A 14,068-nucleotide genomic window follows, 5' to 3' on the forward strand; every position below is an offset into this window, starting at 1 on the left:
CCGGTCAGTTTCCAACCACTTCCAAATGTAAAGCTGCTCAGAGGCCATAACGTGTATATATTTATACACATATACACACACTGAGAAAAGTGCTATTTCAGGGTTTCACTATTTACAGCTACACTTCTCAGTATGAAATCTTGAACAGTCTGGATAAATTAAGTTTTACCTACAGTGCTAAAACTTATCTTCTTGGGAACATGTATTCACTTCTTCCACCTTCCCCCTCTTTTGATGTTAGCAGGTGCATCCCTAAAGGTCATGTGCCAATCAAGTACTATTATTAGAAGACAGCTGCCAAACAGGGCACCTGTCTATTTTCCTACACCTGCTTTTTGAGAACCCTTCCCTCGATAAAACTGCACCACCTAACCTTCCAAAAATTCTCAAGTACTTGTTGGCATGAAGTTTTCATTAAGGAGATCGAGACAGAGAGTGGGAATAAATGCATGGATAACCTTCTAATGACCAAAATCTAAACTTTTGTCATTCTTAAATCTTCAGAATGAAAACTAATTTGTTCTTGCTGTAGAACTGTGTTTCCTCCTGATTTCCAGATGGCTCAGCAGAACCCATTTTTACACTTTATTAGGTACATGAAAGAGGAGAGTGCTAAATACGAAGTAAGAAGCAAGTCCTCATGGGAACAAGATGTCAACATCAGAAACTGAAAAGGAAAACAACTGCCCCAAGTTTTGCCATTGGTTAAGACTGATACCTGCAATACTCACCCCAACACAATTCCTAGTTCTTTTACATGCACTCTTGTATGTCCTCGCAGATATTCTGAAAGCATTTTGCTTTTGAGATACATCTCTTGTAGTCTATCCTCAAGATGCATTATGCACTGTAAACACAGACCAAAAACCTCAGAACGGCTTAAGCAATCACATGCAAATTTTACAGAAATGTAAGCATATAATTTTAGCTTTTATCTTTAGCTAGAACATCTTTCAAACTAAATCTCCACTCCAAAAATCCAGAAGCAGCAATTGGTTTTGTTAAAGCAGTGCTCGCTACACTAAAAAGTTACACTACCCCCTCAAAGGGGAACTCCTTCACAGAACTGGGGCATTCTAGCTTTCCTGGGCAGCAAGTTTGTTGCACAAACTGCACACCCCTTTTCCACTCAAGTCAGCCACAATGTTTCTGCTGACTTAAAATAGTTTCAACTAGGTTCAAAGACACTCAAGACATCTTACTAAGAGACAAACCAGAATACTTGGATCAAGATGTCTTTGTTATAAGTCAGTACTATTTTTTTCTGAAACTCACTTTAGACAACAGTTCCTAAAATTAGCACTTTAGCTCTAGGAATCTGCCATTCAAGAAACTAAGACACAAGAAGTAGAAGACACCATTATCTTATTTGTCATAAAATTATAGCTCTTTTGCTCACTACTTTACTGCAAAAGCTAGGTTATGAATCCTTTTTAGGCATTTGTTTTTATTAGTCCTAAGTACTTGTAGTTTAAAATTGCTTAAACATTTGATGCTGTTTGCCAAAAGGTAATGGGTCAAGTTGAAATACCAATTTAAGCACTCCCCTTTTCTTTCAGCAGTAGCATGCTAAAAATGCATATTATTTTTAAATACAGTCGTGTGATGCATGGTAATTTCTCATACACCAACTGCATGAGAGGCAGATGAACCTTAGCTTCAAAGAGAAATAAAGGGTTTTTTGGTAAGACAAGATCAGTAGGTAGGATGTCTTCACAAGGTGAGTAGGTAGGATGTCTTATCAGGTGTTTTGTTCTAGGACAAAAGGTACATTCAATTTGATATATTCCTTCTTTTCACAGGGATGACCACTTCAAAGAAGTTAAATTAGTTCAGCTCTCCAAACTCCAGGAGATGAAGGCAGGAATTGCATGCAGAACCTCACATTATCAAATATATAATCATCCGGCAGGCGTAGTCAGCAATTAGAAACAGTAGCAGCAAACAGCTTCAGGCCATCGTCCAATGTACTTTTCAAGTTGAATGAAAACCATAAGTATTAGAAATGAGATCCTGTGAAACCAGTTTTGCTAATTAATGAGCAAAAAGACAACTCATGCTTGTAGATAGCCTACCATGTATTTTTCTGATGGTCTGGAGCAAGATGAAGATTTTTAAGAATTCTCTGAACTTATATCAGGTCTTAATCATGGAAGATAGAGGCATTTTAAAAAAACTTGCTACATAGTAGAATAAGATCACTGCCACTAGTGGAGGAAAGGCAAAAGCTTTTTGAGAGGAGTTTGATCTATTTGCTTCAAGCAAGTTTTCAGTCAAGTCATTATAATCATAACACTTCGGATTCTAATTGAAAGGGAAACATTCTTATCTTTTCCATTCCAGGTAACCCAAATGCAAAAAGCCTATGAACACTTCCTCAGTGGTTCAGGGGAGCATGCAGCTAATTCACAAACTAGCAGTTCAATGTATTTCAATTCCAGTAATCGTGCTGAAGGATTATGGATTTTTTTTTTTTTAAGTTGTGAGCAACTATGGAAGAATCCCACATTATTCTAGAAGAGAGATTCTTTACGTAAAATTATATGCTCCTCCTGAATGCCAGCAAAGAATCAAAAGACATTTTTCCCCATAAGCTTGGTACTTGAATCCATTTTGTTCAAAATGTCCACATTAAGCGAGGTACAGAAGTCTTTTTTTTTATGTTAGCTTCCTCTGCAGCTTTTCTCATTGACTAAACAGAAAAAAAAAAAGTCAAGTCACTTCTAAAAATAGAAGAGTAGCTTAAAATGAGTTTAAAGGTGCATGTAAAACTTTTGACATATTGCCGACATGCAGCAGCTGCACTCATCACTTCCCTCTTGCCCTGACATACTGCAAAGCTCTCTGCAGTATGGTTACTAGTTTGAAGTGCCACAACAAAGATATCACCACTTGCCTTTCATCCAGTCTCAAGCTGGGTTTTGGTTTTTGTTGTATCACAAAAAAACCCAACAAACTTATTTATCTGAACAGTAACTGCATGTAAAGAAACATGCACTCCTAAAGGAAACTTCAAACATACAGCATTATGCTCACCTCTGATCAATATTAGTACATATGTTTTTGTCAAAATTTAACTCAATAGAATCACTAAAATAAAAAAGTCACACTTCTCCCCCTAGAGTTTAGTAGAACACTTAACTTCCATGCACTGATAGTTCTGTTTTAGCAGAGAGCTGTAAAATCCACTGACAGGAGGATCAAAGTGTCTCTAACGTGTCTTATAGAAAATTTACAAACTACTAGCACTGCCACTTCACTGTTTCTTTTTGGAAGAAAAAAAAAAAAGGAAATAAACCCTGAAAAACACTCCACCTCCAAACCCTTCCCACACCACACAAAGCATACAGAAATTGCATACAGAAACCCCAAGACAACACTGGAAAGAACACTTCAGTTGCAAAATCAACTATTCAGTTTAAAAATGCCAGTATTTAAGGTGTTACCGTGCAAGTGTTAAGATACAATTTTAATCAAATTACACAGGTTTTTTTATGCCCAGAAGGATCCAGAGACAACATTGACAATGTATCCACATATTTTGCCTAGCACTTGACTTCAAGAACTCAGTGTAATCAATACCAATAATTTTATCCAAAACAGTGCCAACTAATACTATTTACAGCTGTTAGTGTTTAGCTCTATCTTCTTCCATCTGCTAGCACAGTCATTACACAGGCTTCCTACAAAGTTTCTCAAGGCTATCTGCTGAAGGACAAATCAACTGCAGTAATTGAAAAAGGGGTGACTACTGAAAAAAACAGCCCATCTCCCGTCACCTACAATTGTGTGTTAAAAACTGTATTGTAATTACCACTGTCAGACTTGTGGGTAATTTGCTGTAGTCAGCAAAACCAGCATTACTGATTTGCTCTGATGAACTCCACTATTAATGAGGACAGGAAAGGATGCTGGGGGATAGGGAGTACGCAATATGACAAAGTAACATCCCCTGCTGCAACCCACCCACCCTCAGGTGTTTTCAGGTTTCAATCTCCTCCCAACAATCCTATGGAGACATCAGTAAGGCTGAGACAGCACTTGCTGACAGGCTTAGCTAAAATATGTGCAAACGAAGGGTCAAGTAAACACACACAGGCACAATTATTTGGGGAGGAGAGAGAAGAGGCATCCACTGCACGGGGCAGGATAGAAAGCCCAAGAATACAAAGTTGTATGCTAGAAACAGGCTTGGGTAGATAGAAGCTTCGACAACATAAAGAAAAGTGTAAAAATTACACAAACAGAAAAATAAAAGCCAAATTTAAGAGTCCTAATCATAAACGCATGAGGACTATGCTAAAATTGTCTAAAAACTTTAGTTTTGGCATATATATTTTGGAGTAGTTAACATTAATCTAATCTATCAGATATGTTACAGATAAAACAGTATCTGTTACTGGACTGTAGCATGCATTCTTTTAAATAAGTTGTACCAACTCTGCATTATTTCAGGCATTAGTTCATTGGTACAGAAACATGGTGTACAAAACTCTGCATTTGCTATCTAAGCTAAGAAATTTCATTAGCTTCAGTCTTCAGTAAAGAAATACTTACAAAGTCAGCTGGGACGTTGAGTTTGTAAAGCTGTAAAATAGACTGCAATAAACTGGATACTTGACTCGAAACCAAAACATCCTTGCCTAACTTCATATTGTCCATCATCTTTCTCTGGCTTGTAGCTACTTGTACGTTCCATTTATCTGTGTCTGCAATAATGCAGACAGCTTCTGCTATGGGCTCATCTAGCACTGGATGCTGCAACAAATACAAAATACAAACATTATGTGACACTTTCACATACATTTCCACACCTTAGTTTGAGGTTCTGCTTTTATTCACACTGAGGCAGGGAATAAGTGATCCAATGAATATTTTTGTCCAATAGGAGAATAAAGGCATCTCAAAAATGATGAGGAATACCAACTTCAGTGACAGAGTTTACATTCAGCAACATCAGGACAGTTAAGTCTTAACTGCCAATTTGATCAAGGCATTTAATTCTGTTTATTGATGATCTAGACGAGGGGATCGAGTGCACCCTCAGTAAATTTGCAGATGACACCAAGTTGGGTGGGAGTGTTGATCTGCTCGAGGGTAGGGAGGCTCTGCAGAGAGATCTGGACAGGCTGGAGCGATGGGCTAAGGCCACCTGTATGAGCTTCAATAAGGCCAAATACCGGGTGCTGCACTTGGGCCACAACAACCCCCAGCAGCGCTACAGGCTTGGGGAGGAGTGGCTGGAGAGCCGCCAGTCAGAGAGGGACCTGGGGGTGTTGAGTGACAGCCGGCTGAACAGGAGCCAGCAGTGTGCCCAGGTGGCCAAGAAGGCCAATGGTATCCTGGCTTGTATCAGAAATAGCGTGGCCAGCAGGGACAGGGAAGTGATCTTACCCCTGTACTCGGCACTGGTGAGGCCGCACCTTGATGACTGTGTGCAGTTTTGGGCCCCTCACTACAAAAAGGACATTGAATTACTCGAGCGTGTCCAGAGAAGGGCAACGAAGCTGGTGAAGGGTCTGGAGCACATGTCGTACGAGGAGCGGCTGAGGGAACTGGGGTTGTTTAGTCTGGAGAAGAGGAGGCTGAGGGGAGACCTCATCGCCCTCTACAACTGCCTGAAAGGAGGTTGCAGAGAGCTGGGGATGAGTCTCTTTAACCAAGTAACAAGCGACAGGACAAGAGGGAATGGCCTCAAGTTGCACCAGGGAAGGTTTAGACTGGATATTAGGAAGCATTTCTTTACAGAACGGGTTGTTAGGCGTTGGAACAGGCTGCCCAGGGCAGTGGTGGAGTCCCCATCCCTGGAGGTGTTTAAGAGTCGCGTTGACATAGCGCTGAGGGATATGGTGTAGTTGAGAATGGTCGGTGTTAGGTTAATGGTTGGACTGGATGATCTTCAAGGTCTTTTCCAACCTAGATGATTCTGTGACTCTGTTTAAGTAGTGCTTCACAAGTCACTACTCCAGTATTTTTTTTTCTTCAAGTACTCCACCTTCTCTGAAAAGATGCTTCTTCCAAAATGAAAAGAGTTGTAATTATACTGATCCAGTGATGGTGAAAGTAAATTTAATGTTCCAGAGATATGTGAGAGATTTCACTATGCACAATCAAGGCAGGGTATGTATGAAGAGACAGCATTGTATTAGACCAATCTGATGTTTAAAGTTGTACACACGCATCGCTGTTTCAGATAGTACATGAACTCATTCTAGCAGCATGATTCTTAATTGCTAGAGAGAGAAACTGTTGACTAGTAATAGATGAACATTTAAAATTGCATACTAAGGTCACACAGTTACTTTAGTGAAAGGTTAGTTATAATTATATAGTTTAGGAGTACCTAGAGTTTAACACAGCAGTTACCTATAGACAATTACTTTCTGTAGTCAGTTCTGCTAAAGTCTAGTATAACATAGGCCTCCACAAGGCTTCATCTCCCTTGCAACACATGCCACTAAGTGGCAAAATAAGATGTTTCAACTTGCATATCATTTTTATGAAATATAGATGATTCTGTCTGCTATGGTGACTGAAAAGAGAAGCAGTTTGATGGTTTTTTTCCTTGTTCATAACTCAAAGTTGCAAACAATTTTTTTGGTGTTTATCTTTGAAGAGAAGCCTTAAGAGAGGGTAAAGGAAAGCACACGTGATTCTTGCATGAACAGGCTTTGCATACAATGAATTAAGGGCTTACAGTTTTTAGAAGGAAGACATATCAGGTGTGGCTGTTAAAAACAGGCAAGTAGAAAGAAGCCTATTCAAAGGACCTGCTTCTGTAGATCTCAGTAATATCACAACTCCCACTATGACTCAGAACAGTACTTTAACTCACATGCATTGCATGAAGTAGGTCTGCTAGTAGACACTGCTTGAGTTTTTCATCATTATTTATTCCGTGCAGCACTAGATCAGGTATATATGTGTGACAGTAACCTCCTAGAAGTGATCTTCCAAAATTTTTCACACATTGACTGCTGATTGTATTTGACCTGAAATACAAAGCAGATAAGATTCTGGCTTGACAGAAGGCACTCAGATTTTACATGAATGCAAATTTTGGTTTATCACCCCTGCTTCTACCGCAAATATTAATCAACAATTGTACTCAAAATACAGTAAACCAATTACTGGTGCTCTGTGAAACAATTATTTTAAAAGCTGAACTTTAACAATGTATTGATTCCTTCAAATTTATGAAAAGGCAAACCTAAATGTATTACAGCTTGTGGTATGTATGAGCTCTCTGTTCTGCACCTAACAGATTTGCTAAATCTGAACTTTCTTCAACTCAGCCCAAGTAATAAACTCTTTCTAGATACCTACCTTAAGCATCAGCAACCTCCATGTGTACCTGTAAAGTTCAAAACTTTTCAAATAGGATGCCCTTATTTATTTCACATCTGTCTTTGATTTGTCAAACATGTCAAATCTAAACAGTTATCAGTTTAAGCAAAGTTCTGCTTGTCCTCAGATGTTCTGTCTACATGTATACATTAAATGTTTCAGGCAGCTTATATAAAAAAAGTTTGATCATTTATTAGACATTTGAAGAACACCTTTGTCACAAAACTTCGCTACCTAAACCTGCTTCATCTTTGTTTTCTTTTTGCCAAGTCTGTTTACAAGAATCCAAACCACATCAGGGTCTGTTATGGATTTGTTTGCAAGGAACTTCATCAAGATCCCAGAGGATTTCAGACTTGAAACCCTGAACATCTCTAAAAGTAGCAGCAGCTTTTGACTCCATTTAGTTCTAAATTAATTTAAACTTCCTTACCTTGGTAAAGGAAGTTCCACTTCTGCAAACTCTTCAAGTCTTTTGCTGACATTATCATGATGCACTTCGTCAGGGATACAACAATCACCTTCTTCATCACTGGCTCCAAGAGCACTGTCTGAACTCTCGTTCCTTGGAATGTCCCCTTCAACTCTGAAGGAGATTTTCCTTTCCGCATCCCCATAGGGGACATCTTTAGCACCTACTTTAGGGGAATCCTCTTTGACAGCAGAACCTACTTCCATGCAGCCATGGGAACGGTTCTCCAGATTGCCAGAACATAAAATTCTAGTTTCTTTCAGGCTTCGCAATTTTACAGTTTCTATGTTATCTGCGGACAGAAGTGGGTCACTAGATATTGTGTTCACTAAATTCGTTTCAGTTCCTTTACTTTCCATATGTTGGTTAAGTATACTCTCCTTCCCCTCACAAGGTGGGATTTGTGCATAACAAACATTATGTTTACTGAAGGGTAAAAAGACAGCTTCACAACTTTCTTTCTGATTCAGGGAAGCATCCAGAGTCAGATTTGTGGAACTTGAGGCACAATGTATCACCTCTGGATTTTTTCTGAACGCTTTCAGATTTTCTTCCATTTCTTTTCTATGTGTTTCTAAGTCTGACTCTGGTGATGCAGAACTTCCAATCTGAAAGGTGACCTTTTCTAAGTGTGAACTCCTGTGTCCAGACCTTTCAGGACAAGGTAAAGCAGATGACCTACTAGACAATTGCTTTTCTACTTTTCTCTCATTCTGGTTCTTGCTCTTCTTTATATCCATTAAATCCTCCAATTTAGATGGCTCTTCAAAGTGGTAGGATACGATTCCTGTATCAGTGACAGTTCTTTTCCTACCATCAGCTGCTCCTTTACGGAAACTGCTAGTGAGACAGTCAACAGATGCTTCAGAGTTCTGACTGGCCTTTCCTATCACTTCTCTCTTTTCTTTTGAAGAGGCTGAGACAGCATGAGTGCTTTCTGGGTCATGTACCCACTCTGTAATACTATTGTTCTTACTTCCATCATTCTTTGGAGGTAGGATTGGAGGCACAAGAGCAGGTTCATTTTTAACAGTGACAACTACATAATCAGACTCCTCTACCTCTCCTTTTTCTAGTGCAGTTGTGATCTTACTTCCATTTAGCACTTGCTCTTCTTCCCCAGCCTTCTCACTCCATGTCAGTTGATTTTCCTGCAGCTCAGAGCACCGAATGAAGTAAGTTAGAACATAGAGCAAGCGCTGCACCAACTCCTTGCGTTTTCCAACAATAACAGTTCGAGTCAATCTAACTGGAGAGCCTATGGCACCATAGAGATCACCTATAAAGGAAAACAAAAATTTCACATGCTTGTTAGGTTGTAATATAAGCTACACCATGTAAATTCAACACATTTTGAAACAGCATTTACTATGGACAGAAATCAGACAGTTAGTTTCTCTCACGGTAAGTTCCTAAAAGTTTAAAACAAAGAGTAACAGAAGCAGTCCCCTAGCACTTCTTACACCTCTCTTGTGTTGTCCTGGTTTAGCCAGGATAGGGTTAAGTTTCCCCAGCAGTGGGGGGGAAGCTCTAGCCAGGTTATTCAGATACCATGCGACATCACATCCTGGCACGGAAGGGGACAAGGGGGTTACCTCGTGTACTGTGGGATTTGCTCTATTCTCACTGCTGTATTGGTAGATATTTTGCTCTGTTCATTGTTATTACTGTTATTCTTATTGTTATTGTTGCTGTTTGTTGTGTTGCTGTTGCACTGTTGTATTAAACCTCTCCTTATCTCAGTCTCGGGGCTTTGTATTTCACTCCCTTTGTGGGGGAGGGGCAGCGGCCGCGTGGTCTCAGACCCCGGCAGGGGCTAAACCACCACATGTGTCCAGAAGGGTTTTGGTGTTTTTGTCAGGGATTAGCTGCTATTACTGTTTCCTTCTGTTCAAAACCACTAAGACTTTTATTTATATGATGCTTTCAAGAAATGGTCACTTGAAAATTGACACAACAGGAGGTGAAGATGAATATAGAACCAGCTAAACTGTGAAGCCAGCTATACTATTTTCTATTTTTCTACTTATTTTCTTTCACACCAAAGTTACTCTGTTTTATTGCAGTCACATTTTCTGTTAAATGCAGGAATTTTCATACAGATAAAATCTAAATTATATTTTTCAGGATTAAGATATCAAAAAAGCATTCAATATTAACTTAATAGATAAGGTTCTGAAAAAGAGAGGCATGTAACCACCTTATTGGGCAAGGCACATGCACTTCTATGTACTTGGAGTCAATCTCAGCAACACGAGCATTTATCTTTGTCAGTGGGTGGTGGTGAACTAGAAAATATATTCACTATTTAAAAATACAACTGTAATATGAAAGGTAGGCACTACTGCATAATCTGAGTCCCCCCAAGAACTGCTTATTTGCTAGCTCATTTATCCTGAAGAACTGCTTTTTTTTAACAGAACTAAGGTTATACATATCCTACTTTCAACATATTTGTTTGGGAGAGTGGTAACTATTGTCCAGCTGCCTACAATCTTCCACCAGCTGAAGGGTTTCTATTCCAAAGTTCTGAGAAAAGTAAACATAGATAGCCAATAAGGGGACATTCACATGCTCTATCGGACAAAGACAAGTTAACTCAAGAAATGTCTATTACCAGGTTGATTTAACCCAGTTGTCTTCACCTGATACCCGTTAGAAAACACCCACTAAATTGTCTTTGCCTAACCAAACTGTGACTAATATCACCAGCAGATGGGAGACAACCACCAAAAGCTCGATTTTCTTTAGCCACCCTAAGTGTTCACCTTGAAAGCAGGCTTCTCTGGCTCGAAGCTTTATCAGCTACCTGCTAATCTACCAGATTGTTATAAGTGCTAAGGGGTGCTCAGATATTCTGGATTGAGTTTGCCACCAGGATTTTGTACTAGACCTCAAGAAGCAACGCTAAATGGAAGTTATAATCAGAGCTTCAGGAAGGTTTCTACCGAGGGCAAGGGGACTTTTGGTTTCAACACGAGGAGGCTAAAAGAGCAAAAATAAATCCCAAACCTCCAAACACCACATTTATGCCCAGTCTCCTCTTTGCCATAGGGAACATAAAAGCAGTAAGGCTCCTGATGCCATTCCTGCAAAACAAGGATCACGGAGACAGTAATTCTACTGCTCTCAATTACTGCCTCCCCTGCCAAGATCTGCCATTTCCCATGATGCTGGCAATGTACTGGAAAGGCTGCTGTGTGGTGGCATCAGTATGCTCTCTACCCGCTGTTAAGAACACCCCTGCAACTAGCCCCACAGCCTAACATGCCAACAAATTCATTCCTCAGTAATGGAAAGTGGGCTTCACACTATGCAGCTGGAATTCATCTCAATGCCTGGTGGGCTACAAGGACTAGCAATCTGGAAAGGAAATGGGAAGATATCTTTTTACTTTTGAGTTGAGCACAGTTGCTACAGAAATTGGATTCAGGCTTCATGTTCATTTGCACAACTGACTTTTATATAAAACTATTACTAATAAGACAGTACAAGAAGTCAAAACTATGGTCTTCAAAACATACTAATGCCTACTGTTAAGACCGTGACAGTGGTACTTATAGTTGTATCACTATGTAATAGTAATTTATATTTAATATGTAATGAAAACATAGGTCTGAAGGTGGAGAGACAGGTATGTCAAAATCCCTTCCTTAATAAAAAGTCATTTCCATTTTAAAGCCTTAAGGCCCATGATTTTTTTATTTTTCTCTCCTCTTTCTAAAGACGACAACCAGCAGAGGGCAACATTTAACTTTCATTATCAGTTACTGTAACCACCTGATAATAGCTTTTGGGCTTATAAGAACGAAATGAAACCAGAAACCATTTTGAGTTCAGGCACCGAGAACTTGGCTGGGCCAATGCTGGCAGCAACATACAGACTGGGAAGGCAAGAAGAGAAACAGATTCTTGACTAGTCACCAGTGGTGGCTCTGGGGAGTGACCACAAGAGCTACTACTGATCTTATGCCTCCAGTCCAGATGGTTTTTATAACCCTAGGCCTGGCTCCATCCTCAACACCCTGAGCAAGCTTCTATTTTCCCCTCCAAGTCTAATCCATTACTCCTCTGCATAATGTTTTATAGACATCCTAAAAAAGGAAACACTTCTACTACAACTACATGGCCAAGGTAGCAGTTCTTAATTTCACGAAGATTGTGGTGAATAACAAACACAACTGAGATAATTAGCAAGAAACACAACCAGTAGCACAGTGTAAAAGTCACGTTATTGCTTTAGTGTTCATGTACGTTATTTTACATGGCAATATAGTATATCAGTTAAAGTCAAGGCCGATCTGATGTCAAGACTCACAGCTACTGCCAAGGAGGAATTTTGAAGGATTTACCACTGGCAGCATTATTCTCTCAGCTCTCACTCACTCATTTGACAGCAGTTATTTAATCCCCTGTATCAAGATAACTTACAAACTATAAAATATTTGTCAGGGAACAGCCTGAGGAGCTGGGCATAGAAAGAAAATCTTGGCCCAAGCCCATTCACATAAACTGTGAGTGAATGGAGGTACTGCCAATTGCCAGACTTCTACTCTGCTGCCTTGGTGTCCATCCTAGCTCTACAAGAAAGAGATAAAAGGAGGTAGCCAGGGCAGTTTCAACTACAAAAGGCCCCCAAGGCCCAGAGAACTCCCCTCAGTCCAGTCTGTTCCCTCTTGTTCTTCCCAAACTGCTCAGATCATTCACAGCACTTGTACTGTCTTAATGCTTCTATACCAAATTACTTAACCAGGTAGTGTAACAGAGGATGATAACAAGGGACCAAGGAAAAAAACAGAGCACCCAGGCTATGCAAACAGGCCTCCAAATGCTCTGTTTAACCAGGCACAAGATATCTGTTAGTAGTTCTGCCCAGATTACAGCAAGACAAATCAGCAAATGTGATCTGGATCACAAGTAGCTCTTAGGTAGGGAGTGGACGCAGGAAGGTGGTAGTTATAGAGAAGTCTGAAGCCTTCCATTTCTTACTGACCAAGCTGTGCCCATAGAGGGTTATACGGATGGGATTTTGCCAGCATGTTCACAGACTGTGACGTGCGCTTCTCAGAGAAGGCCTTTATGGGAGGATGGTCAACTGGCATTACTGTTGGGACCCAAGCCAGATGATATGTCAGCACCGCAGTTAACAAAGCAGCAAAGAACCTAGGAAAAAGAATATGAGCAAAGTAACACCAGCAAAAGAATATCCCATTGAGGGCTTTAACACATCCACATGTACTGGGAAGCACACAAGCTTTTTTTAAGAAAAAGGGGGTGGGGGAAGCTTACTGATTTTTGTTGATCTGTTCTATCAGAAACGTAAATTCTTTAAGAAAACGCTGGCATAGCTGATTCTTTTCTAGGGTGCTGGACATCATATTAAGCCAGACAGGCTCTGCAATCCTTGGAACAGAATATAGGTTCCAGATGGTAACTCTGCTCAAAGAAAATTCCACAAAACTAAATGTTAATATGTACATTCCAATCTTGAAAATACAAGTAGCCCCTTTACTCTTCTACTGTCTATTGATTTTTATTTAGTTATTTTTTGTAAGATCTAGGAGACTAAACAAACTGGAAGAGTTTTCCAGACACACTAATTACTAGTGTCCCAGAACACTAGTCTGTTTAAATCCAGTGTACCAGTAACTCAGTGTCTTCATATGAGTTACATATTTGTCTTCCCTTTCTTGCCTTCCCCTGTGTATCTGTATTCAGAGAAACAATTCAGATATTGAGGGGGGACAAAACCCATTCCATTCATTGCAGTGATTTGATTCCACATTCCAGACGTTACAGAAGCTCCATCCTACCAAAGCCTCGCACCTCTTTCCTGGGCTGCCTTTCTCGGCCTCTGGCCATTTCTTCCTCTCTTAGGTACCAAGAAGAGCGCCTTTGACAGCAACTTTGTCAGTTACACTGTTCATCATCTATGGCTAGGAGTAGACAACTCATCTGCCTGAACACAACAATCAATTCTCTTGTCTGCACAGGCATCATCAGAGGCCAACTCTTGATGAGATCTTAAAGACTTTAACTGACAGTCCCAGCTACAGGTGAGTGCAACAGAACTACTTTTTGCTCATTCTGAAAATGGCTGAGCTGGTTTCACTAAAATTTTCTAAACACATTTACCCCATACCCAACATAGAAAATTCATTCACACTAACTTCAAGACTGGCTAAGTGACAAGACCCTACATTCAGTTGCTTACAATTAGAAGTGACAAATATCTTTAGAGGGGCATGA

At 39.9% G+C, this 14,068-nt stretch overlaps 1 protein-coding gene across 14 annotated transcripts in view; it reads right to left on the reverse strand.

Moving 5' to 3' along the window:
• FNIP2 (folliculin interacting protein 2) overlaps positions 1–14,068 on the reverse strand; it is a 104,710-nt gene that overhangs the window by 55,374 nt on the left and 35,268 nt on the right. For 7 of the 14 annotated variants that reach the window (XM_074866581.1, XM_074866579.1, XM_074866583.1 and 4 more), the window contains 6 exons: positions 13,109–13,255; positions 12,813–12,982; positions 7,781–9,098; positions 6,836–6,992; positions 4,558–4,758; positions 732–847 (listed from right to left, as the gene is read on the reverse strand). In XM_074866581.1, the coding sequence (XP_074722682.1) occupies positions 732–847; positions 4,558–4,758; positions 6,836–6,992; positions 7,781–9,098; positions 12,813–12,982; positions 13,109–13,255 (2,109 nt within the window). Of the gene's footprint in view, positions 1–731; positions 848–2,533; positions 2,693–4,557; positions 4,759–6,835; positions 6,993–7,780; positions 9,099–12,812; positions 12,983–13,108; positions 13,256–14,068 lie in introns of those variants that run through there. The other 7 variants (XR_012628728.1, XR_012628725.1, XR_012628727.1 and 4 more) reach the window with 2 other exon arrangements.

The sequence above is a fragment of the Strix uralensis genome, chromosome 4, assembly GCF_047716275.1.
Source record: "Strix uralensis isolate ZFMK-TIS-50842 chromosome 4, bStrUra1, whole genome shotgun sequence".
NCBI classification, from domain to species: domain Eukaryota; kingdom Metazoa; phylum Chordata; class Aves; order Strigiformes; family Strigidae; genus Strix; species Strix uralensis.